Below are 26,472 nucleotides of genomic sequence, written 5' to 3'. Positions count from 1 at the left end.
TTAATACAAAGCAGCTAAATATGTGACAGACATGAGACAATCTTGGGTAAAAAATGATTAAATCAAGAGCAAAAAAGCAATACAAACTCATTTAAAGGTACCTTCTAAAAATATGCTAAATAAAAACTAAAATGAAACTTGTTTCTAAATATACAGCACCACTCTAATTATTTTCACATGCTGAAATTCCTATAAAACAACACAGATCAAGAACTACACTAGAGAGAGAGAGAGAGAGAGAGAGAGAGAGAGAGAGAGAGAGAGAGAGAGAGATGCAATCTACTGCAGTACAGGCTAAATGAACAAAATATATTACTTCTCACCTTTTCTTTAACTTGCAGATCAACAGCAGAATTTGGAATATCTTCTTCATTACCATCCTTCTTACCTGAAAAAATGTTAAAAAATTGGTGTCTTGCATATTCTGTATATAAACAGTGATTTCCAATTCTCAATAGCTTTTGAGGACACGAGATATTTAACCAGCCACCTACAGTATCAAATACACAATAGTCTCCACTTTTAAACATTTGTAGTTCATGTCTGCAGAGCCTTTATTTTCATATAAAGTAGAGTATGTAATAGGTTTGACACTACATACTTTTTCACAAAGGTGATATGCTTACCCTCCAGTGTCTGAAAATTAAATTCAAAACTATGAGATCTGGACAAGCACCACGATAAAAAAAAAAAAAAAAAAAAAAAAAAAAAAAAATTACTATCTGCTATTACTGATACACAAGTCTGACAGTAGGGCTATCTAGATTTAATGATTGCTTTGTTGGCAATTCTGGAAATGCCCTTAGCTCATGACAGACAATTGACAATGTACATGTGAGAAGATGAAGCATGTGGAGGTTTGGAGTCTTCTCAAATAAAACTGCCCGAAAAGATCTTTTTTGAATGAAATATGAGGAACATCTACCACCAAGAAAGTAAGTTAGGGGAACCAACCCTTAGGGAGCATGAAAGAGCAATGAAAATCATCTTTGTGATCTGTATAGGTCACAACATGAGTAGTATTTTCTCAAATTGCAAACATGAAAATCATAAGGGTCTAGGATTGACCATTCTTGAATCAACTGTTCATGCTTGGGGATCGTGGCATGGAGGGCAGTAAATTGGTTAGGTAGAGTAGTTTTGGGCAGTCATGGACAGAAGGGTGTTTGGGTCTTCCCAAAAGTTTTACAACTTCTAGTAAGCCTGAAGAAGAGAAGGCTACCTGACTGGAGACATTGCCATTTTCTGCTGAGTTGGTCTTTAAACAAAGGTTTTTCCCGGGACAAAATGAGGTAATGATGTGACATTTCTGGACTCTTTCCAAAAGATAAGGAAGTTTCTTTATAGCCTAAACAACTCTCTTGAACTGTCTCTTAGTATGTAAGAATCAAGACTTGCTTAAGACCATTCTTGGCTGGCAAGAGCTATAGGGAGTTTACCTTCCAACTCCCTGACATCAAATGTTCCTCAACATAGGGACCCAATCTGCCTCTGAGACATTTGAGGACAGAGTTAAAGGTTCTTGAGGACGACAGGCCACCCCCATTACAGATCTCAAAAGTGATAGAAAATTGGCTACCCATTTCTCTGTTGGAAAACCCCCAGGAGAGAGCTGATCGTCATCCCAGATAAGCAACTGACTGGGTCAGAAAAGCATAGTTTAGTCAACATAGAAGAAACGTCTTCAAAAAAAAAACCCTTTAGTGAGAATAAATCACTCTCAAGGTCTTCAAAAAACCCTTTAGTGAAAATAAATCAAACAAGAGAGAACTACTCTATCAAGCAGATGACTTCATGCTGCTAAAACTTTGACTCTCAGAATACTATTTGACTTCAACTGAAGGTGCACAGTTGGCCCACTACCTATTGGCATATTTTCTTAATTCACTGTTCTTTATGGAAACATTGCCATATGCAAGTGCCAGATTATTAGCCTATCAATAAATAATACACTTTCCAGATTTCCGGACTCCTGTATTCGTGCATTTCTCTATGGAACGTAGATACTCATTATTCGTGGAAAATTCACCTATTCCCGGTATTTTTCTATGAGAAATATCCACAATTTTTTTTTTTTATCAATTTCATCATAAAATGTACTTTTTGTGATAAATCTATTAAAAGAAACAGGTATAAACATTTTTAGTGGGGGTTTTCTTGAGTTTTAACTAACAAAATAGGTACATAGTTTTAAGTCTTTTTATAGGGTTTCAAGTACTTACAGAATCTAGCTATTCATGGGCGTGTCTGGTACACATCCCCCATGAATATGGGGAGAACATTGTACTTCCTTCAAAGATGTTATACTTGAAATAAATAAAATTAGAACAGTAGATTTCTTCAAAGTATCAAAGATCATTATTTTGCAAAGTAAGGAAAATATATACCCATGAGTCCACGAATTCTAACTTTACATATTCTCAACTCAAGCTTTGTGATAGCAAAAGCATTTTGAAGTTGGCTTTGCTGCAACTTGAGTCTTGAACCAACATATTGTATGTACTGGGGTTTCATCAATTCATCTCCTACAGCCAATAAATAACATATTAAGCCATCAATATTCTTTAATCCTTTAACGCCGATTGGACGTATTAAAAGTAGACGAAAATTGTCTGTCAGGTGTTGATTGGACGTATTAAAAGTCGACGAAAATTGTCTGTCAGGTGCCGATTGGACGTATGGTACGTCGACGAAAATTGTCTGTTGGGCGCCGATTGGACGTATGGTACGTCGACAAAAAAGTTTTTTTAAAAATTTGCAGAAAAATAGTTATAGGCCTACTAGGCGAAAACTTTTGAATCACACACCTTGGGGGATGCTGGGAGCTCACGGATCAAGCTGTTGTTTTGTTTACAATCGTTACCCAGGCGCGCAAGCATGAATTTCTTTCTTCTCGCACTAAAAAGTATCAGCGACACATCTCAGAAATTATTTTATCACTTAACATAATTTTTGCACCATTTTATATTAACCGTTACATAAAGTTTTATATATGAAAATGTGCGCAATTTTATGTAGAATACAACAAAAAATAACTCATGGTTGTAGCTTTTATCAGTTTTGAAATATTTTCATATAAATAACAATAAGTGCCAAAATTTCAACCTTTGGTCAACTCTGACTCTACCGAAATGGTTGAAAAACCCAATTGTAAGCTAAAACTCTTAAATTCTAGTAATATTCAATCATTTACCATCATTTTGCAACAAATTGGAAGTTTCTAGCACAATATTTTGATTTATGGTGAATTTATGAAAAAAAAAATTTTTCCTTACATCCGTACAGTAACTCTTCCGAAAAAATCATAAAATTTTTTTGTCCGATTGTAAAGTTTGTATAATTTTAAATTAGCCATTACATAAAGTTTTATATATGGAAATGTGCGCAATTTCATGTAGAATACAACGGAAAACAACCCATGGTTGTAGCTTTTATCAGTTTTGATATATTTTCATATAAATAACGATAAGTGCCAAAATATCAACCTTCGGTCAACTTTGACTCGACCAAAATGGTAAAAAAACACAATTGTAAGCTATAACTCTTACATTCTAGTACAGTGGACCCCCCGTATTCGCGTTCTCCGGATTCGCGGACTCACACATTCGCGGATTTCTCTCAGGAATGTTTCCCTGCATTATTCGCGGAAAATTCGCTCATTCGCGGTATTTTTCTATGAGAAATATCCACAAATTCCTGGGTTTTTTTTTTATCAATTTCATCATAGAATGCACTTTTTGTAATAAAACTATTAAAAAAAACAAGTATGAAAATTTTTAGTGGTTTTTCTTAAGTTTTAACTAACAAAATAGGCTGTTTTTAGCGTTTTTATAGGGGTTCCAAACATTCGCGGATTCTAACTATTCGCGGGGGGGATCTGGTACGCATCCCCCGCAAGTACGGGGGGACCACTGTAATATTCAATCATTTACCTTTATTTTGCAACAAATTGGAAGTCTCTAGTACAATATTTTGATTTGGTGAATTTATGGAGAGAGAGAGAGAGAGAGAGAGAGAGAAAAAAAAAAAAGTCCTTACGTCCGCGCTGTAACTCTTCCGAAAAAAAAATCATAAATTTTTTCATCCGATTGTCGTAATGTTTGCACCATTTTCAATTAGCCGTTACATAAAGTTTTATATATGAAAATGTTGTAGCTTTTATCAGTTTTGAAATATTTTCAAATAAATAACAATAAATGCCAAATTTTCAACCTTCCGTCAACTTTGACTCAACCGATATGGTAAAAAAAACGCAATTGTAAGCTAAAACTATTACATTCTAGTAATATTAAATCATTTACCTTTGTTTTGCAACAAATTGGAAGTCTCTAACACAATATTTCGATTTATGATGAATTTACGAAATAAACTTTTTCCTTACATACGCGCGGTAACTCTTCCAAAAAAATCATAAAATTTTTTGTCCGATTGTCGTAATGTTTGCACCATTTTAAATTAGCCGTTACATAGTTTTTATATGGAAATGTGCGCAATTTCAAGTAGAATACAACGGAAAACAACCCATGGTTGTAGCTTTTATCAGTTTTGAAATATTTTCATGTAAATAACGATAAATAGAAAAAATTCCTCCTTCGGTCAACTTTAACTCGACCGAAATGGTCGAAAAACACAATTTTAAGCTACAACACTTACAATCTAGTAATATTCAACCAATTACCTTCATTTTGCAACAAACGGGAAGTCTCTAGCACAATATTTCGATTTACTATGGTGAATTTCTGAAAACAGCTTTTTTTTTACGTCCGCACGTTACAAATTCATGCATCATTTTGTGATAATATTTTTTCTGTGTTGCCTTGATCGTTTTACAATGTGTTATACCAAAATAATCACAATTTAGTGTACAATACAATGAAAAAAAATTAACTCGTTAGCTTTAACCGTTTTGCTCACAGTGTGATTTGTATACAATTATATATGAAATTTTTTTTTTGCGCTGTCATATATCCCAATATTTATATATGATAGATATTTTTTTTCATTTCTGATGGTTGCATACTAAACTTCAGGCAATGACAAAAAAAGGAGCCGGAAATGAACTCTTAATCTTGAAAAACTAAGAGTTGCTGTGCATTTAAAAAAAAAAAAAAAAAAAAAAAAAAAAAAAAAAAAAAAAAAAAAAAAAAAAAAAAAAAAAAAAAAAAAAAAAAAAAAAAATCCGCTTCAGCGCTCACTCGCGAACGCCGCCGGCATACGGAAAACGATTTTTAAAATACCGCTTCGGCGATTAAGGGTTAATAGCAATGTGTAATTAAACTAATTTTGTACTTTAATCAATAAAATAATTTGCATGACAAAATTAGTGGGCCTAAATTTGACTTCTGGTTTTCACACTTGATTAGCCTAGGTCTATTTTCAGCAGTATAATCTCTCGGATACTTAATGTGAATGAATATTTAAATCTACAATATCTATATTAATCTGTTTTATTTGAGTATTCCCTTTATTCTTTACCATGTTCTCATTTTTTCTTATCCTTTTCATAAATACTTAACATAATATACTCAGATCAAGCTATCTCAAGTCAAAAAGCACATGTATAGCCAGAACTACTGCCATAAGCATATTGTAAGTAGCTGAATGGATAGGTAATATGAAAGGTGACTTTTTGCATGAGTCTATTTCAATTTTTTTTTTAGAATAAAAACCTACTGCTGTAATCAGGGGTTGTTCTTTGACAACTGCAACAATCACACAGGGTGTAACACGAATGTATACAAATATTTTGGGGAATGCAAGATAGTAATTTTGAGCAGAAAAAGTTCTATAAATGTATGCATTTAAATATAAGGCTTTGGTTGTCGGTGAGGGGAATTTTTAAATAACCGTTATCATTAGTGATGCTTTCACGCGATGGAGTTCGTAGTGAGAAGTCAGAGTAGCCCGAGATGTGGGGGAGCAGTGGTGCCGTATAGGAATGATGAAGGGAGTTGGCTGATGTGAATAAAGTTTCTCCCAATAAAATGTATTATTTAAGATTTGAAGGACAAAAATGCATGCATCATTGAATCTGTTTCCCTCCCTATCTGTGGTAATCACTGGACACTGATAAGAAAAAAAGTAAGCCTAATTGAATCTCCCATCCATCAAAGGTGGATTTGCTTATTCATTGGATTTCTTCATTAAACACCAATCAAATATTTCAAGTGTATTTTTAATAATCTCTCCTCTCCATCTAAAGTATTCATCAGACACCAGTCATAGGCATAGACCTAGTCACGATTCCCGCTTCAACAATATCATGACAAGGTGCTAGAATTAATCATTCACAAAAATAATGTTGCTCAGCAACATTTACACCACTGTATTGTCTACTGTCTTATCTTGCTTTGAGGAGCTCCACTTCTGAGCCCATTTTCAAAACTTTGCTGTTCTTTAAACAATTTGGTTCATCTATGTGTATGATTCTCTTTGGTATATCTCTAACCAGAACTTGCACCCAATTCAATGTAATAATTGCCTCCAGCTCCGCAAGGGATGTTTCTTAGACCAATAAATGACACACTGACATTCGATTCCCACACACATCACAACAACGAAAACAACATAGGTCACATGGTTCACACTTAGGTTATAATTCTTTTTGTCTTTTTATCCTTGATAGCATTTGGAGATTTTCCAATGTTTTCTGTTAAATTTAATAAAAGGAATCATTCAACTACCTTCAACTTAATACTGAAATGATAATGTGGTTGTGATATGTGATTTTTTATCAGCCTGTTTAGCTCTCGTCAATTTTGCTATATAGAAAATGGTTTTACACAATAACAATGTAATGTTCTAAAGATAGCAGCGAGTGTTTGTAAGTCATTACATAAGATTTCTTCCATCTTCAAAAAGAAAAATAGATTACTAAGGCATGAATCGTGCGCCAGGCAGGTGAATGAAAAATTAAGAAACTGCCACAACTAATTTGAGCATGTGTACACTCGGCCATCAAAGTTAGGATACAGTTTTTTCAAATCTTCGGACATATATTGTTTAATAATGCTACACCTGGCAACTCTTGAAAGGGGGCGGAGCTTGAAAATCATAGTTTGTTGATTTCTAGATTTCCATTAACTTTACACCATAAAGATTCTGTGGATGTCCTATAATCATTTATACTTGAATGTAGAAACAGGATATATAAATAAGGTTTCACCTACTGCGAAACCTTATTTATGAGTAATGTTTGACACTAAACTGATGTAAAATTCATACATAATTAAAGACGGATCTTAAACAATGAAAAAGGGATTTAAAATTTGGGCAGTACTTGTGGAAATCGTGAAGAACAATACAGTAAAGAATGAAATCTTTTGACGATGGAGAGAGAGCACTCAAGCATAGGCCTATCGATAGAGATAATTGATTCATTATAGTATTTACTTTGAGAGGTTAAGTGATATTATTTTTTCAAATGTTTCAACAGTGGAGAGAGAGAGAGAGAGAGAGAGAGAGAGAGAGAGAGAGAGAGAGAGAGAGAGAGAGAGAGAGAGAGAGAGAGAGAGAGATTGCAAGCATAGGCCTAACTATAAATACTTAATTATATTTACTTTGAGAGGTTAAGTGATATTATTTTTTCAAATGTTTCAACAGTGGGGAGAGAGAGAGAGAGAGAGAGAGAGAGAGAGAGAGAGAGAGAGAGAGAGAGAGAGAGAGAGAGAGAGAGAGAGAGAGAGAGAGAGAGAGAGATCGCAAGCATAGGCCTAACTATAAATACTTAATTATATTTACTTTGAGAGACTGAGTGATAGTATTTTTTCAAATGTTTTAAAAGGGAGGAGAGAGAGAGAGAGAGAGAGAGAGAGAGAGAGAGAGAGAGAGAGAGAGAGAGAGAGAGAGAGAGAGAGAGAGAGAGAGCAAAATCTGCTTACGTAAAGCTTAGGCCTATTTACAACTACTTAATTTCATTATGTATATTTTCTTTGGGAGATTGAGCTGTAATACAGTTGAACCTCAACAAACGAAAGTCCCAACTTACGAAAAATTCAAGTTACGAAAGCAAAGACGAAGATTTTTTGATGCTGCATACGAAAATAATTCAGGTTACGAAAGGGTGTTACTGTAAAGTCCCAAGATTCGCCCGGACCACCAAGAACAATTTCAAAACTCGCGCACCTCTTTAGACTCGCCACCATCCTCCCACTCTCCCCTTGGTTCCTGATGCTAGTCACCGCCATAAGATCCTGCTCTCCTATTGGTCAGCATCTACCCATCATGCTCTACGTAAAGGCATCGTTCGGTCATTTTGTTGCACCAGCGTTATCGTACGCACGCAAAATTCGTTCGTTCACATATACGATTTCGTTTGTTAACGTAAATTCGTGTTAGTGATTTCGCTTTGTACTTTATCATGTTGTGTGAGGACTTAATTAGTACATAACTTAATCACGTATAGTCATGGGTCCCAAGAAAGTTGCTGAAGTTCATGGAAAGAAGAGGATGGTTTCTATGGAGACAAAGATGGAGATAATCAAGAAGTATGAGGCTGGCATTCCCTTGAGTGTGCTCGCTAAGGAATATGGCCGAAATCTCTGTTGACAATAGGCACCATCCTTAAAAGGCTTGACTACTTTGCCCAACAACAGGAGCCACGTGTATGACGAGATGGAAAGGCTGCTTCTTGTATGGATAAAAGACAAAGAAATCACTGGTGATATGATATCCGAGATGGCAATCTCCCACAAGGCAAGCGCTATTTTCGGCGATTTGATTGCGCAGGCTGAAGATGACGGAGGAGAAGGGCCATTGATGCTAACCCCAGATTTCAAGGTTTCTCGTGGGTGGTTTGAAAAATTCCAGAAACGGACTGGCATCCATTCGGTGGTGCGGCATGGGGAAGCTGCCAGCTTAGTCACGAAAGCCGCCGAAGCCTTTATTAAGACGATCGACGAGATGACTCTCAAAGAAGGCTACAGTTCTCAGCAAATCTTCAACTGTGACGAGATTGGCCTTTTTTGGAAAAAAAAAAATGCCTCGTCGGACATACATCACGGAGGAAGAGAAGAAGCTACCCAGGCATAAGCCTATGAAAGACAGGCTTACGCTCGCACTATGTTCCAACGCTAGTGGGGATTGTAAAGTCAAGCCCCTATTTGTCTATCATTCGGAGACTCCTCGAGCCTTCAAGGCCCACAAAGTGCTAAAGGAGAAGCTTCAAGTGATGTGGAGGGATAATGCGAAAGCCTGGGTAACAAGACTTTTGTTCACCGAGTGGGTAAATCTGTGTTTCGGCCCGACAGTGAAGAAATTCTTGGAAGAGAAGCGCCTCCCTCTGAAATGTCTGCTGTTGTTGGACAAAGCCCCTGCTCACCCTCCTGGGCTCAAGGAAGATATCCTAGTGGAGTATTCTTTCATCAAGGTTCTTTATCTTCCACCCAACACCACCCATCTCCTCCAGCCCATGGACCAGCAAGTGATATCGAACTTCAAGAAGCTGTATACGAAACATCTTTTCAAGAGGTGTTTCGACATCACCAATACCACAAACCTCACCTTGCGTGAATTTTGGAAGGAGCATTTCGATATCATGATATGCATCAGACACATCGATCAAGCTTGGCAGGAGGTTTCGAGGCGAACCTTGAATTCTTTGTAAAGTTAAGTGTTAACGTTTTCTCCCATTTGTTAATGTGTTTCATAAAGTTTAGTGTTAATGTTTCCTGCTATTTTTTAATGTGTTTTGTAAAGTTAAGTAATCATGTTTTCTGCTGTTTGTCGTCCTCCTCTGTCGCCACTTTCGGAGATCGCCTCACTTGAAAGGTAAGGTTCCAATTTTACTACATACGTATGTACATACAGTATTTCTTGTACCATGTACACTAATACACTTTATTTACAGGTACAGGCGGCCCTCGGTTAGCAGCAGGGGTTCCGTTCCTGGCTGCCGACGCTAAGCGATTTTAGAGCCTACAGCCACCACACACCTTCTTTCGAAACTCTAGACCAGTCAAAGGTGCCGTAATGCCACAATGGTGCAATAAGTAAAATTATATTTATGCAGTATAGTACTATAGAATTTACTGTACGGTAGTACTGTACAGTACATTATAGCATTATAAATACAGTAAAGTGAAAAAAGCCTAGCTTTAATCATTTGGGTGTCTAAGATACAATAAAGTTTATACAGTGTACAGGTAACTGTAGTGTTCAATTTACGATCATTAGTCTTACGATAGTCCGATTTTATGAGAGATCAAATTACAATGGCCTAACTTTGTCCATCTTCTAGTTACATAAGTTCAATAACAGCAAAAGAGAATGATGAAAATATTGTTTTAACATTATACTCATTGCGTGAACGTGTACAGCCATGAACAACCGAACGAGAAACAACTTTTTTTTTTTTTTTTTTTTTTTTTTTTCCCTAAGTACAACCGAACTGGATAACATCCATTTGGCTTGAATTTCAATCATTGTACTACAGTACACTATTACTGTAGTTGTTATAAATGGCATTATGTATAGAATAGAACTGAGATATCTTAATGTAATAACTTTATTCGCTATAGATCAAAGATCAATATAGATCAAAGATCAATCGGGAAATGTATTGTTAAATTTAAACCTAGTTATAACTGAAGCTGAGAAAACTGTTCAAGCTGCTAATGACTATTATCGTACATCAGCAACAAGGATAAAAGTGCAGTAAATGTATGCCATCAAACACAACTGTAGATAAAATTGGGATATCATTTTAATCAAAACTACTGTGCTTGAAAGAACATTTTACTGTTGGTTTCACGCCGATATAAGATAAAAAACGTAAAGTTTGTATTACAATGATATATAGGATTATTGCAAACGGAATCACATAATTCTTTATGCAATAAACATGCCGCCAACGTAATCTGTTAACGAAAAAAAAAATTAGTTCAGATTCACAACGAGACATATTCAATAAATATTTCCACCTAAAAACAGGTATAAGGAAAAATAACCTTGTCTCATATAAGTCAAGTATCTAGATATTCGTTTATGCTAACTAGAAGCAAGAGAATTCGCTCAGAATTGCGTTATGGTGAAACAAACTCAGTCTCGTATTCATCAGCTGATTTCAAACCATAACATTGGCCGCTCCGCGGAATACTGGCTTAAATTTGCCGTAGTATTTTATAATACTATAATATGAGAATACATAAAATATTCTTGGATACAGTGAATGTATAACTTTTTAAAGGATTTATGGAAAAGATGCATAATTAACCCTCTTACGCTTAAGCCCTAAAAACCAAAACGTCTCCCGTATGCCGAGGCGGGTTTGGAGTGAGGAGTGTGGAAGCGGAAAAAATAATTTTTTCAAAAAATCACAGCGCGATTCGTTTTTAAGATTAAGAGTTCATCTTTGGCTCCTTTTTTTTTTGTCATTGCCTGAAGTTTAGTATGCAACCATCAGAAATTATTATAAATAATGCGATATATCGTAGCGACAAAAAAAATTCACACATAATTGTATTCAAATCGAGCTGTGCAAAAAACTGTTGAAGCTAACGAGTTACCTTGTTTTTTGTTGTATTGTACACTAAATTGCAATAATTTTGATATATAACACATTGTAAAACAATCAAAGCAACACAGAAAAAATATTATCACAAAATGATGTATGAATTCGTAACGCGCGGACGTAAAAAAAATGTTTTTTTTTTTAATTCACCATAAATCTAAATATTGTTCTAGAGACTTTAAATTTGTTTCAAAATGAAGAGAAATGATTGAATATTATGATACTGTAAGAGGTTTAGCATAGAATTGCAGATTTTGGCCATTTCGGACGAGTTAAAGTTGACCGAAGTCAAAATTTTTATATATATATTCTTTTATATGCAAATATTGCAAAAATGAGAAAAGCTACAACCTTCAAATATTTTTGTTTGTATTCCTCATGAATTTGCGCACATTTTCATATATGAAACTTTATAAAACACCTAATATGAAAAGGAGCAAATATTAGGAGAATGCGACATACGCATTTCAGAGATTTGCGGCCGCGAATCGGTGTGCGGAGGGAAAGAAAGTTTTTTTTTTTTTTTTATTCACCATAAATCTAAATATTGTGCTAGACACTTCAAATTTGTTTCAAAATGAAGATAAATGACTGTATATTACTAGATTGTAAGAGTTTTAGCTTACAATTGCATTTTACGACTATTTCGGTACAGTCAAAGTTGACCGAGCGTGGTTTTTTTCTATTTATCGTGATTTATATGCAAATATTTCAAAACTAATAAAAGCTACAACCTTAAATCATTTTTCGTTGTATTTTACATGAAATTGCACACATTTTCATATATAAAACTTTATGTTACGGCTAATTTTAAATGGTGCAAACATTTTGACAATCGCACGAAAAAATTTCAGATTTTTTTCGGAAGAGTTACCTCGCGGACGTAAGGAAAATGTTTTTTTTCCCCATAAATTCACCATAAATAGAAATATTGTGCTAGAGACTTCCAATTTGTTGCAAAATCAAGGTAAATGATTGAATATTACTAGAAAATAAGTTTTAGCTTACAATTGTGTTTTTCGACCATTTCGGTAGAGTCAAAGTTGACCGAAGGTTGAAATTTTTGCATTTATCGTTATTTATATGAAAATATTTCAAACCTGATAAAAGCTACAACCATGGATTGTTTTTAGTTGTATTGTGCATGAAATTGTTCACATTTCCATATATAAAACTTTATGTAACAGCAAATTTAAAATGGTGCAATCATTAGGACAATAGCACGAAAAAATTTATCGGAAGAGTTACCGCGCGGACGTAAGGAAAAAGTTTTTTCATAAATTCACCATAAATCGAAATATTGTGCTAGAGATGTCCATTTTGTTGCAAAATGAAGGCAAATGATTGAATATTACTAGGATATAAGAGTTTTAGCTTACAATTGCGTTTTTCGACCATTTCGGTAGAGTCAAAGTTGAATGCAGGTTGAAATTTTGGCACTTATCGTTATTTATATAAAAATATTTCAAAACTGATAAAAGCTACAATCATGAGTATTTTTTGTTGTATTCTACATGAAATTGCGCACATTTTCATATATAATACTCCTTGTAACAGATAATTTAAAACGGTGCAAAAATTATGTCAAAGTGACGAAATAATTTTTGAGATGTGTCACTGATACTTTTTAGTGCGATAAGAAAGAAATTCGCGCTTGCGCGCCTGCGTAACAATTGTAAACAAAACAACGCCTTGATCCATGAACTCCTAGCATCCCCCAAGGCGCGTGATTCAAAAGTTTTCGGCTGGTAGGCCTGTAAGTATTTTTACGCAAATTTAAAAAAAAAACTTGAGTCGACATATAATACATCCAATCGGCATATGGGAGACATTTTGACTCGACGTTTAATACGTCCAATCAGCGTAACAGGGTTAATAAAATAACACCATGCATTTTTCGGAACAGTGGTGGACAGAACGAACATGAAAAAACATCCCCTTAGAACGTGGAGCGTAGTTACAAAGGCTGCCTTAATTTGTATCTTATTTATGTACAAAAATAAAAATACCTTTACGTAATATATTTTCATACACAATTTAAACATAAAAGCACAAACATTTAAAAAATCGACACATCAAATGCTAAATTTGCACTCTTTTTAACTCTATATTTCCGGAAGAGCGGCAGACGGCGGCATACAATAATGTACATGAAAAAACATCGTAGTCGATAACTTGAAGGGCATTTTCAAAAGCGGCCTTTTTATCATATTTCTGCACAGAAATAAAAAATACCCTATTCGTAATACATTTTCATACGCATTTTAAACATTAAATCATAAAAATTTATAAAATCGACACATCGATCGCTAATTTGCACTTTTTTTAAATCAATATTTTCGGAAGAGCAGCGGTGGATCACAAGAAAGAACATGAAAAACATTGTATTTGATAACATGAAGGGCAGTTTCAAAAGCTGCCATTGTATCATATTTCTGTGCAAAAACAAAAATATCTTTAACGTAATACATTTTCATACACATTTTAAACAAAAGCATGGAACATTTATAAATCGACACATCCATAGCTAAATTTGCACTTATTTAACTCGATATAGAACAGCGTCAGAGGCATATATTTTACCCAAATACCTACGTAATAACTCTCCATAAAATTTGTTAATATAATTTGCATAACCTTTATGGTCTGAACGGCATTTCTACAAATGTATGAACTCATTAGACAGCGGCGCTAGCAGCGCCGTTAACTGAAAATTGTGCCGTAAAAATACCTTTAATATGCCTTATTATTTTAATGAATATTTTTGAAGACAGCCATAAAACCGATTCGCCGTTGAGCGGGCCGCCAGTATGTATGTAGTACATATTAGTAGTATATGTAGTTAAGTTAGGTATTAAATGGTCCAATTGTTGTATTTCATTGTTTATTTGTCAATTTAGTGTTATTATAAAATTTACTGGGGCGTTTTTGTAGGGCTTGGAACGAATTAGGCAATTTACATGTAAAACGTGGTTCAAGATACAAAAAAATCAGGTTACGAAGGCCGCTTCGGAACGGATTAATTTCGTATCCTGAGGCACTACTGTATATATTTTTAAAGTATGTTTTAGAAGCAGAGAAGAGAAGAAGAGAGAGAGAGAGAGAGAGAGAGAGAGAGAGAGAGAGAGAGAGAGAGAGAGAGAGAGAGAGAGAGAGAGAGAGAATTATAGTATGTATTGGTGACGGACTTGTGATGGGGGAAAGGCACAAGAAAATATAATGAATTAAGGGGACCGTCCGACATGTCAACTTGAAAAAATAAAAAATAGAGTTATTACTTGTATCTATGCAGAAACATGCCGTGCATGCTTTCCAGAAGTTTCAGCCAATTATTTTTACAAATAATGAAGATATAGCGGTTTTTAAATGATGACGTCATCGTAACTGCGTCGTCTGTATGACTGAGTTTGACAGAATCGTTTTTGCATGTTTATTTTTGCATATATACAGGGATTTTTTCAGATTTTTTCGAGATTCTCATACATCTGATAGCAATGAAAGGTAGTGCGAGTTGAGAGCTGGTCAGAGCGGCTATTTATAGGCGAGAGCCGCAAGACTCAGAGAATGACTCAGTTACGCCACAGTCGTCAAAGGAGTTACATGCACTTCGTCACTTGCGTTTGGTCACTAGCTATTTACGTTGTTTTTATAACTTCTTAGTGAACTTATAGCAATGCCGAAGTTACCTAAGATCAAGAAGGCTACTCAGCAACTAAGGCTAGCAAAATTAGCGAAGGCCAGGAGTGTGCTGAAAGAAAAACACGAAATTTCATTGTTATCAGCGCCTTCATTGTCTCATGTCTCGCCGTCAACATCATTGTCTGGTGTCACGCTGAGGGTATTAATACCACTTTTAGGGGGTAGGACCAGGATCCTTGATGTAGAAATCAACAATAAAAGTACAAATAAAGTAATTATAACAATGTTGTTTTGACTTTTATAAGAAAAAAGCAAAATTTACATAGCAAATCTTTGGGAGCTCATAACTCAAAAACATACTTATGCGCATGTCGGTAACCATTACTCGGTTATTTATTATCCAATTTTGGAGAGAAAGATATCATTGGAAAGAGGAATAAAAATCCCATAATTCTGTGTGACAGAATTTTGACTTTTCTTTCTTTCTTTTTTTTAGAATTTTTTGTCTAGACCAAAAAAAAAATAAAAAAAAATCATAAAATAAAAAAAAAATCATAAAAAAAAAAAAAAAAAAATCAAAATTCTGTCACACAGAATTGTTCCGTATATAAAGAAGTGTTTATGGTATGATTTTCAATACAACTGGTGTCATATTAGCGGAGAAATCTCTACCCATTTTTTTTTTTAAATCATAATTTTTGCTAATAAGACTAAAAGATTTTGCACAAATGACTTGAAATTTTTATATGATGAAGGTATTATATATATCTAAGACATATATGAAAATGATCTATTTTGCGTAATAAATAAAAAAATAGACATCATAGCGGACGGTCCCCTTAAGTATCTCTATCGATAGGCCTTTGCTTGTGCGATATGACTGCCAAGATTGTGGTGCACTATGCTAGATAAAATCTGAAGGATCATAATATTCAAGTTAATTCTCTAAGAAATTCATACCCTAATCTTGATTTCATTCTACAGTTGCTGTAGCATTCAAAGATTGTAAAAAAACGTGGAAAATTTTAGACACAGGCTGTGGCCATTCTTGGTCTCTTAATATAGTCTTTACTATTGAAAATTGGGTTTCATCCACAAATCATTAAAAAAAAAAAAGCTGTATTAAGTAAAAATGTTTATTACTACAAATAACTACATATGTATTGCATAGGCAAATAAAGTTTTATATCGTGCAAAAAATGCTGATGTGTTGGGAGATATTTCAGTCTCGCGGCAAAGAAATGCAGTCGTGTAGGGCTGTAGACTACTATGAACTGCTTTGTTCATAGTAGCCTTTAGAATATCTTTGAGCTAACATGCTACTTTAACCTTGATAAAGATTTATGTTTAAAGACAGTAGCTTTGTAAACAGCAACTAGCATTCGATTGATGTCAACGTCAAAGTAATCAAAGTGTGAAATCCGTTACGTTAGCCAGTATCGTGACTTGCGCTTTCCCGCTAGAAGTTCTAGGGCTCCTCCTCAAATCATAGAAAACGATCTTGCAGATGCAACTAATTTGCTCAACCTACCTTAGCCATTGCAACACTGACTGCGATTGATGTCAGCTAACTTTAATCGCTTTGGAATACAAACATGAGTTTGTAGAAACTAAAATAATGGCATTCACCACTTACGATGATGCAATAATATCCCCGTTCATGAAGCAAAACAAACAAATATTGTTGTCGTGATACATAATACTACAGTCAGAAATTCATATTCTATCTACCAGACCTCTATGAACATATCCACCTGAGAAATTCCAATTACTTCGGACATATATCGTGTTTTTAAGTATCTGAACGGTTTTGTTTTGCAGTTTTAACTTATATAATTTGCAGTGTATTTTCTATTCTAGAGTAAATTTAGTGATATTGTCTTTTCAGTAAAAACAAATGGGAAATTCAATGAACGAAGGCTAACGAAAACTGTATCTTCACTTTTCTTGTTGAGTGTACATATCAGGAAGTGGACATACATGTCATACATGTTGACAGAAATTATCCTTTAACCTTCCAAAAGACTGCCAGGAGTAAACTAAAAGACTCATCAAAAAGGGAGGCACATGAATAAACTTGTTGAGGCTGGAAATGCCCATGGCTTGATGGCCTAGTTGCATAACAACTGTCCAATTTATCTTTCCAAACTCTGAATGTCTCTAAGTGTGAAGAATGCAAAGAGAAGGATATCAGGAAGATGATAAGGATAAATGAAATAACAAAAGGTACAAAGTCCCTGAGAAACCATCACTACCAAAGGTTCAACTTGATGTTTTGCCAGGCACTTCTGAAAATCTACACATGGCCTCCTAAGGATCCAGACAGCCTACTTGAACTGGGAGTTAAAAACATTGGTTATGGTTGCTTGCATAAATTTTTTCACTTAAAATATGAGCCAAAAACTACTGAAGTAGAATTTGAGAGTAGTTTGGGAAATTCTACAAGGAACTGATGTGCAAAAAAGGCTGTAGGGGCAAGAACCAAGATGGAAGATTTCAAAGGTAATTATAAGAATCTAACATACTGATCTGAGGCATTTTAGATAACAGCCTTAAAACACTCAGGGGTTAAGGAGACAATGATGAGCCAATGTCAAAATGACAAATTTTTTAATCAATTCGTATTTTTCATAGCTAACAAACCTCAGGTCTTAACCATAGGATAATCTTGCGATGGCTGGAAAATGGCTAAAAACACTCAAAGATTGTAAAGCAAGGTATATCAGCATCTGGCAACTCAATATGTATACGAGGTGGAAGCTGTTCACCGATCAGACATAAAATCTAGTGTCGCACCAGTCTTTCTTTGTGCCAAAGATGCAAACCATATGACAGTATGTTAAGACTCATTCCAAATACTAATTATGTACTTGGGAGAGGTGAAAAATGACAAATTTGTAACTGTAATATGACAAATTTGTAACTAATTTGTATTTTTCATAACTTACAAACCTGAGTTCTTAACATTAGGATAAATACTCAGTGCCAGCTGGAAGCCGGTAAAGTTTAAAATGTTGTGTACGCAAGGGACTATTGGCATCTGTGCTTGGTCACAAGACATGTGGGGCCACCCACATACCCCTCATTAACTTGTGACCCAGTTAATTATTCTTCCAACCCAGGTTAGTTGATAGAGGGGTGGTTAGAGGTGGGCCTTTGTATGTTAAGACCTCAGGTTTGTAAGTTATGAAAAATACAAATTAGTTACAAATTTGTCAATTGTTCATATACGAAACAAACCTTCGGTCTTAACATTAGGATAGACTTACTCTTGGTGGGAGGTAAGTACTATTAACCAACTGGGAGTTTGCCACCTTTGATCAGTTTTCTGAATACCAGAACTCTAAGAAAACAACTGACCAGTATTTCCGAATCTAAGACATATGAATATCATAGAATCAGACTTCTGGGTTTTTACACAATGTCATAGTTCATTGCGTCCGAAAAAGATAAGAAGATCTGTTCCCCTAACAAACCAATTCATCCACTCATGTAGGTTTAAACTTTACCGGTTTCCAGCTGGTGCTGAGTATTTATCCTAATGTTAAGGCCGAAGGTTTGTTTCATATATGAGCAATTGTATTTTTCATAACTAACAAACCTGAGGTCTTAACAATAGGATTTACTAGCGCCAAGCTGGAAACCAGTAATTAAAATTAAACTTGTGCGATCCAGGGACTATTGGCATCTATACCAGGTCACGGGGCATGTATTACCCAGAATGCCCTCGGCGTCCTGTGACCCACCAGTTATCTTTCTACCGCCTTTAAGATAGGACGTGTTTACTATCTATCTGTTTTAAAGCCGGTTTTAATTTGCCCGTTTTTATCCATTTCACTTTCATTTTCTTGTTACTTCTCTTTCTCTGAGTGTGCTCAGTGTGGGTGGGATCTATAAGAGTGTGTAAGTGGTGAGATGGAGATTTTTGCTTCACCATCAGGATCTTCTTCCATTTTGAAAACAAGATATGACTACACTTCACTTTTTCATCTTTTTGTTTTCTATCAGCCCTTTAGTATCTGTTATTAAGATACAGACTTCCAGTGACAGGAGTACGGGAAGTTTCTTATATTCAATAGCTTGTGGAAGTATACACATGAATATGGTAAAGAGCCACTTTATCTTCAACTTAAATGATTCAGTTTTTCATGTAAATAAATACATGATAGCTTCTTCCAGTAACTTTAATAAACTGAAAAGTAAATGCTATAATATATTAAATTTTATGCTTGTATATACAAGTTAAAATACAATAAATGCCCAACCTAAAAATGTACCATGCAAATAACTTGACTATGAAGAATTAATATTTACTTCAATTATCAAGCATGTTTTTTGCTTGTGCTTGTTTTTGTAATAAAATTATTTCCTAAGAAGTTTAGTTTTCTATTTCTGTCATATATGTACTGTATTTACCAGTGTCAAAGAGGCTATTTTTTCCCCCAAATAAGTCTCGGTAATTTACAGTATCCTAAAGGTCGAGGGTCATATTTTTCATGACCTTTAACCTCAAAGGAAGGGTATTTCTGCTAGTTAATCATCTGAATGTCTGTATATAACCTCTGAATGAAATGTATAAATTATCCTTATCTAAGAAAGATATATTGTTTGTATGGTGCTTTTACGTTGCATGGAACCAGTGGTTATTCAGCAACGGGACCAACGGCTTTACATGACTTCCGAACCACGTCAAGAGTGAACTTCTATCACCAGAAATACACATCTCTCACTCCTCAATGGAATGGCCGAGAATCGAAAGATATAGTCACAATGAATCATTCCCACATCAGTAGTTTATGGTAGATGAGTTAGCAGGTGTGGTGTAACTTAATGGTTGTTTATCCATGTCACTGGTATTTTCAATTTTCTCAAACAACCCTGACTTGACTTCATATGAATTCAGAGCACTTCAATGCTTTCATACAGCTGAACGTGAGCATCTTCAAAGCTGGAGTGTCTGATGCCAGAAAATATATTTTTTTTAAGAGTTCTATATTCAATACCATTTATAATCATCACTAGTAAAGCTTTTAGATCAGCCTTTTCACTTTCTAGGTTAGATGTGAAATGATTCTCTCTAATCACTTTGCTTCTGTGCACTTTTGATTTTCCTTCAGATCTAAGTCTTTGCCTATGCCCTTTCCCATTCTTTTCAGGGCATTTCTACTTCCATATCTGCCAATTTCTTACCATGCTCTCCATATATACAGTGCTACTGTATGATTATTTGCTAATCTGGGAATGGTACAAATTCAGAAACTGTCTAGTGACTATACTGTATTACAGTATAAAATTCATAATACCCCCGAAATTAATGCAGTAAAGTATTGCTACCGAAATGCACCCTTTTGCCAATGTTTGCATTTACCATTCCCCCTGATTTGACCTTCCTCTCATTTTCCTGTTATTTTTGTCTATAGATAACACAACTGTTTTGAGAGTATGTATTGGTGATGGGAAGGAAGGCTTTAAAACTACTGCTATCACTGTTTCAAATGCTGACTCGCCTATCAGCGTGGAGATATAAGCTCACTTTAACAATAGGTAAGATTCATCTCATAAATGGACTTTCAGTGTACATAAGTGTTTATATTCTTTGCATTAGTAAAGTATCAAAGTACAGTAATATAAAAAAAAATTATAAATAAAAAAGAAGTACACCTAATCCTCATATCTAAAATTATGCATACTTAGAAAAGGAGACAATTAATTCCAATATGGACAAAAATTCAAGCATATAAACACCTTTTCAATAAGTGAAATGGCTGAAAATGTGCAGTAACTGGGTTGCAGACCTTAAATAAAGTCTATTTCCTGCTAGACAAAGTATCTGAAGTTGATAGTGATCATATTGTTGTCCAAACCTCCAAATGCTGCTGCACTTATCAATTTTATATAATTTCTATAGATATCTAAAATCAATGAAAACCTAAATCCATTCTCCTACTTGAGTATCTATAATTTCTACTACCCTAAAACTAGATGATAGTATTGCAGTCTAACCAGACTAAGGAGTCAAATTTCACAACTGATATTGCTGGGACACAGGAATTCTCAAATGGCAGATGAAAACTAGAGCGAGACAGAGTTCAATATAGTAAACAAGGGCACACAAAGAGACCAATGGGAAAAGATAGAAAACTAACACAGAGCCACATAATACAGTCAATCTGATTAGAATTGCATGAGCTCTATACTCCTAAAAGGAAATCTTCCATAACACTTAAATGGCAATACTGAAACCCTCAAGAATACTGATGCAAGACTTCCCCTTTCAACATTTTATCAAATTGGTACATCTGAACAAAAGGATGTGATATCTCTTACCTTTAGTAAAGTTACTGTAGTTATACACAAGCTACCATATATTTACTATCCTTCCTAATGTAAAGGACACCAAAATAAATAAAAATGTCTAAACATATCTCAACTATACATTGCAAGGGAACAGAAATAGTAAGACATAACCTTACCTCCTGACTTGGCCTTCTTGCCATGCTTATGCTTATGAGGAGTGCTATGCTTCCGACTTGGACGTGCTCCACTTCCAAACAAACTGTCAAATTTGTCAACGCTCCCTCCTTTAGCAGCCTTTACAGGTGTGGTCTTTGTTTGGTTTCTGGTCTTCTTGGGGGATGGCTTTTCTGACTGGTGTGTTGAATGAGGAGATGGAGGCTCAAATATATCAGAAACATCGGAACTGTCAGGAGAGTTAGGTGAATCAAGATCCATATCAACAACATCTGTGTGTGTGACATCTCTTCCATTCTGTGATGCTCTAGTCTTTTCTCCAACTCGCGTAGGAGCTATTATAGTCATTGGAGGTGGGCGGTTCAAAATGGTAGCTGCTGGAGGTGGTCTTGAAAAATCTGGGGCTACTACTGTTTGTACAACCTGTGGGCGCACAATGGTAGTGGTTGCATTTCGAACAGCTGCTGCTAAAGCAGCAGGATACAATATATTAGCCACATTGGCAGGTAAACCTGGGAAAATTTGTGTGATGGGATTAACTGGGGTAGTAACAACAGGTGCTGCAGTATTGGCAGGTGCTGCCTTAGATGGTACAGAAGATGGTTTTGATGTTTTGGTACTGGAAGTAGTTGTGACAGCTACAGAAACAGCCGGAGGTGCTGCTGGGGGAACAGTGCTTGTTGCTTCTTCTTCAGGTGGCTTCTGAGGCTCAGGTGGCCTCTCCTCTGGTTCAGGTGGCTCAGCAGGCAGAGGTGGAGGTGATGCAGCTTTTGGTGCAGGGGCCTCTGGGGAACCTTTTTCAACAGTCTCTGTCTGATCGCTGCTGCTAACTCTCGGTTCCTGCTGAGGAGACCCCGGGGGTGAAGGAGACTTTGTGGGTTCAAATGGATCATAAACATCTGGTTCTGGTGAGGAACCAGGAGGGGACCCAGCTGGAGATCTAGGAACTCTACTAGAAGGTGATTTGGTGCGTCCAACTGATTCATCTGACTCTGGTGGGGGGCCCGGGGGAGTATTGGGTCCTCTGGCTGGTGCAGGAGGTTCTTCCTCTTCCTCCTCTTCGTCATCACGTAATGGATTTGTTATGGGTTTCAGAACCTGTTTGCTGGAGAGGGTAAACTTCACAGCTGGTTCTGGAGGAGTTTTCGGTCCCTGAGGTCTAACTGGTGGTACAGGAGTTGTGCCTAAGTCAGGAGGCAATCGAGTAATGCCTTCATCCTCAGAATCAGAAATGAGGATGGGTTCCTGAGGTGGAGGAGTTACCATAATAACATCTAAATCAATCACTTCTGGACTTTTCAAAGGTTTCTCTGCAATACGTGCCTCTGTTAAATGATCAGGAGACCACATGGGTTCATCCTGCAATGGCGTTCGCTTACCACTTGGAGTGCGACTTCTAGACCATGATCTTATGGGACTTCCGTGGGGCTTATCGGCAGGCTTCCTTACTTTCTTGAAGTTCTCCATTTTTACATCTCTTTCTTTTCTCCTTTTGGTATCTTTGTTCTCTTTACCAGGTGCTCTCTTGGCAAAACTAACACTCACCATTATGCTTCCACCTGCTTGGTAGACTTCCTTGCTCTGCAGAGGGGATTTTTCTCTTCTTTTTCTTCGTCTTTCTCTCTCTAATCTTGCTTCCTCTCTTTTGTCAACTTCTCTTCCCTTTCTCTTTTCTTCTTTTTTCTTCTATCTTCTCAATAACAGGATTTGCTTTCTTAGGCTTTTCTTTGGTCTTTTCTTTTGACTTAGTAGAACCAGGAGGAACTGTAAGGGCAGCAGCACCACCACTATACTAGCCCCCCACCACCCCACCAGCAGGCAGCAGCAGCAGCAGCAGCGGCAGCAGCAGCGCGCAGCAGCGGCAGCGGCAGCAGCAGCAGCAGCACTGCCACTGCCACCAGCACTACCTGCAACAATAGGGGCAGGAGGAGCTGAAGCTTTTTTCTTTTCAACCTTCTTTTTTACTGGAGTTCTTGATCGGCTGCGAGTTCTTCGCCTTCTATTACTTCTACTTGGACCACGAGACCTAGATCTTGATGATGAACTTGAACTAGAACTAGAGCTAGAGGATGTGTATGAGGAAGATGATGAAGAAGAATAACTTCTCCTCCTAGTCGCTCTTTTTTTATTACGTGAACGTGATACGGAACGTGAGTAACTCCTCCTTCCTTTGCGTGATCTTGAAATGGAACGCCTCCTGGACCGAGACCTGCTTCTTCTACGTGATCTTGACCTTGATCTTCTCCTGGATCGAGACCTTGACCTAGATCGCAAAGCAACATCTCTGCCAAACTCGTCTTTCTTTTTTCTTTCTTCCTCTTTCTGTGTGATCATTTTCCTAACATTATACCTCTCCATTTCTTTTCTCTTTGGTTCCCTTCTTTTATCTCTATCTCTATCTCTTCTTCTAGCAGAATCCCTATTCTTATCACTCCTATCTCTATCCCTTCTCTCCCTACTAACATCCTGTCTGTTTCTACTTCGATCTCTTACATTTTTGCCCACTCTTTTATCCTTCTCTTTATCATCTTTTTCATTTTCTCTATAATTTCTCTCTTTAGTACTTTTAGATACTTTCTTGAATGAAACGTCCTTGTCTTTCTCCTTTTCTTTTTCCTTTTCCTTCTGTTTTGACTTCACTTTTTTGGCTGGAGGACTTTTGGGTGTCTCTAAGGGCATTACTGCATTGCTTGTCATCACTGCCGCTGCTTCCTGCTCCTTTTCAGGAGACATCTCAATTTCTGGCATTTGATTCTCTTTGTCTTTTTCAGATTCCTCAATTTCTTTTCCCTCTGCATTAGGCTCTTCATCTTCCTCCTCCTCTTCTTCTTCGATTTCCCCTTCTAGCTCTTCACCCAGCAATTTCTTAACACTTTTCTCTTTTTTCTTATCTTTTCGTTTTGCATTCTCATCTACTATTTCCCCATCTTCATACTCCCCTTCTTGGTCTCTTGGAGACTGTGCTACCTCAATTACACGGCGAATTTCTAAGTTGACTCTAGGTCTATTGGATGGGGGTGTTGCATGTCGAGGCATCTCGTTGGGAATCTCCCCTTCTTCAATATTATCATCATTGTCATCAAAACTTATCTCTTCATTGTCTGATATAGTTTCAGTTTCAAGGCCTTCTAATCCTACTATTGGCTGATTAGGTCTTTCTCTGTTCTTTTCCTCATCACTTTCACAATAGTTTTCAGGGGCATTTTCTGACTTTGAAGGATTAGGGTTTTCATTTGTGCTACTTGTAACTTCATGATCTCCAACATCAGATAGAGAAATAGAGCTATTAGCAGATTTTTCCAACTCTGGAGTATCAGTATCTGAGACAGCTTCAAGCTCAAAGTCATTTAAACCTGGCAAGTTACTACTACCAACAACATTATTATCTTCTGGCTCTTCCACTACTTGCGCTTTTCTTTGCAGTGCACACTCTACAGCTTCCTTAACTTGAGGTCTATCACTGTCATCAATAACAAGTTCATCACCACTAGACTCTGGATCACTTTCATTTTCTCTCTTATCTGCTTCTGATGTAAAAGGCAGAGGTACATTGCTGACAGTATTTTCATTATTGGCCCCTTCTGTGTCCTCATCCTCTTCATCGTCTTCATCATCGTCATCGTCATCATCCCCTCCATGAGCAGGAGGCTCAATATCACTATAAAGATCTACTTCATCATCATCGTCATTCTTCTTTTTCTTTTCTGCAGTCTTCTTATCTTTCTCACTGCCATTGCAACTACCAGCAATTTCACTTTCATAACTTTCATCTCGACCTTTATCATTGTTCTTGCGATATACTGTATAGGCCTTGGATCCAGTAGGATCACTATCCTTTGTTCTATCTCCTCCATTATTGTTAGCCCCTCCTCCTCCTTCCCCTCCAGCTGCAGAAGAATGGCTACCTGACTCCTGCTGCTGCTGCTGCTGCTGCTGCTGTTCCTGCTGTGTACTTGACAAGCCAGATTGTCCATCTCCTCCTGTTTGCTGTCTTCCAGGGGAATCAGGTCCAGCAGCATGAGATCGTCCCTCTACTCTAGCACTTAAATGTAAACGGTTATTCCCTAAACTTTTTATGCCTTTATCAAAGGGTGATTTGATAGTAATATTGTTTCTCTCAGATTTAATCAATCGTGTTTGGTTTTCTATAATTGAATCTAACAAGTCAGCAGGCACAACAGACTGGTGGTCTTCCACAGGTCGTGGTTTTGGGGGTCTGGCACGTATGGATGTATGAGACATAAGAGCTCTCACTGACAGGGCTTTTCGTCTTGCAATTGCTTGCGTTGATGTGACAGAGCTGCTTCTTACTCCAGTTGCAAGAATTGCATCTCCATACTCATCCGGCCTAAAAAGAGAGAAAGAAAAAATTAAGATACATTCTACTGCAAGAGGCAATGTTACAAATTTCATTAAGAAAAAACTACTTAATATTTTGGAAGTCTGAGTTTCTCTTTCAAAAGTATAACTCATACTTGCTGAGCATGATTACAACTCAAACTATAATTCTGTTTATGTTACAATGATTAACTATGTTCATTTAGAAACTATTAAAATGATTTTGTAAATTCCAAACAATTACGAAATCAACAACTTGGATAAAAGGAAATTTTTAAAATAAACTACAAAACTACCCGTTATCAAACTCACTCTCTGTTAAACTTGGAAACTGACAATTTACACTGAATTTAAGTTTCTTTATTATACCCTTAGGCAAGGGACTTGAAGAATTTTGCATAGAAAACTAACCAAAGGCTTTCAGCACAAATTAGACACACTTACCATACTCCTTATGATTCAACAACAAAATAATCCCCTAGATCTTTCAATAATTAACTATATGTAATGATATC

The 26,472-nt window shown here is 36.3% G+C and overlaps 1 protein-coding gene across 1 annotated transcript; it reads right to left on the bottom strand.

The window, feature by feature from the left end:
• LOC135217216 (zinc finger CCCH domain-containing protein 18-like) lies at positions 1 to 26,107 on the bottom strand. Its single transcript, XM_064252946.1, is given in 5 exon segments — positions 1 to 41; positions 260 to 388; positions 21,622 to 23,306; positions 23,308 to 23,363; positions 23,531 to 26,107. Coding segments are annotated over 5 exon segments (4,473 nt in total). The 5' UTR covers positions 26,093 to 26,107.
• Between the last annotated feature and the right edge of the window lie 365 nt (positions 26,108 to 26,472).

This window comes from Macrobrachium nipponense, chromosome 7 (genome assembly GCF_015104395.2).
Source record: "Macrobrachium nipponense isolate FS-2020 chromosome 7, ASM1510439v2, whole genome shotgun sequence".
NCBI lineage: Eukaryota > Metazoa > Arthropoda > Malacostraca > Decapoda > Palaemonidae > Macrobrachium > Macrobrachium nipponense.
This window is presented reverse-complemented; position numbering and strand designations above follow the sequence as displayed.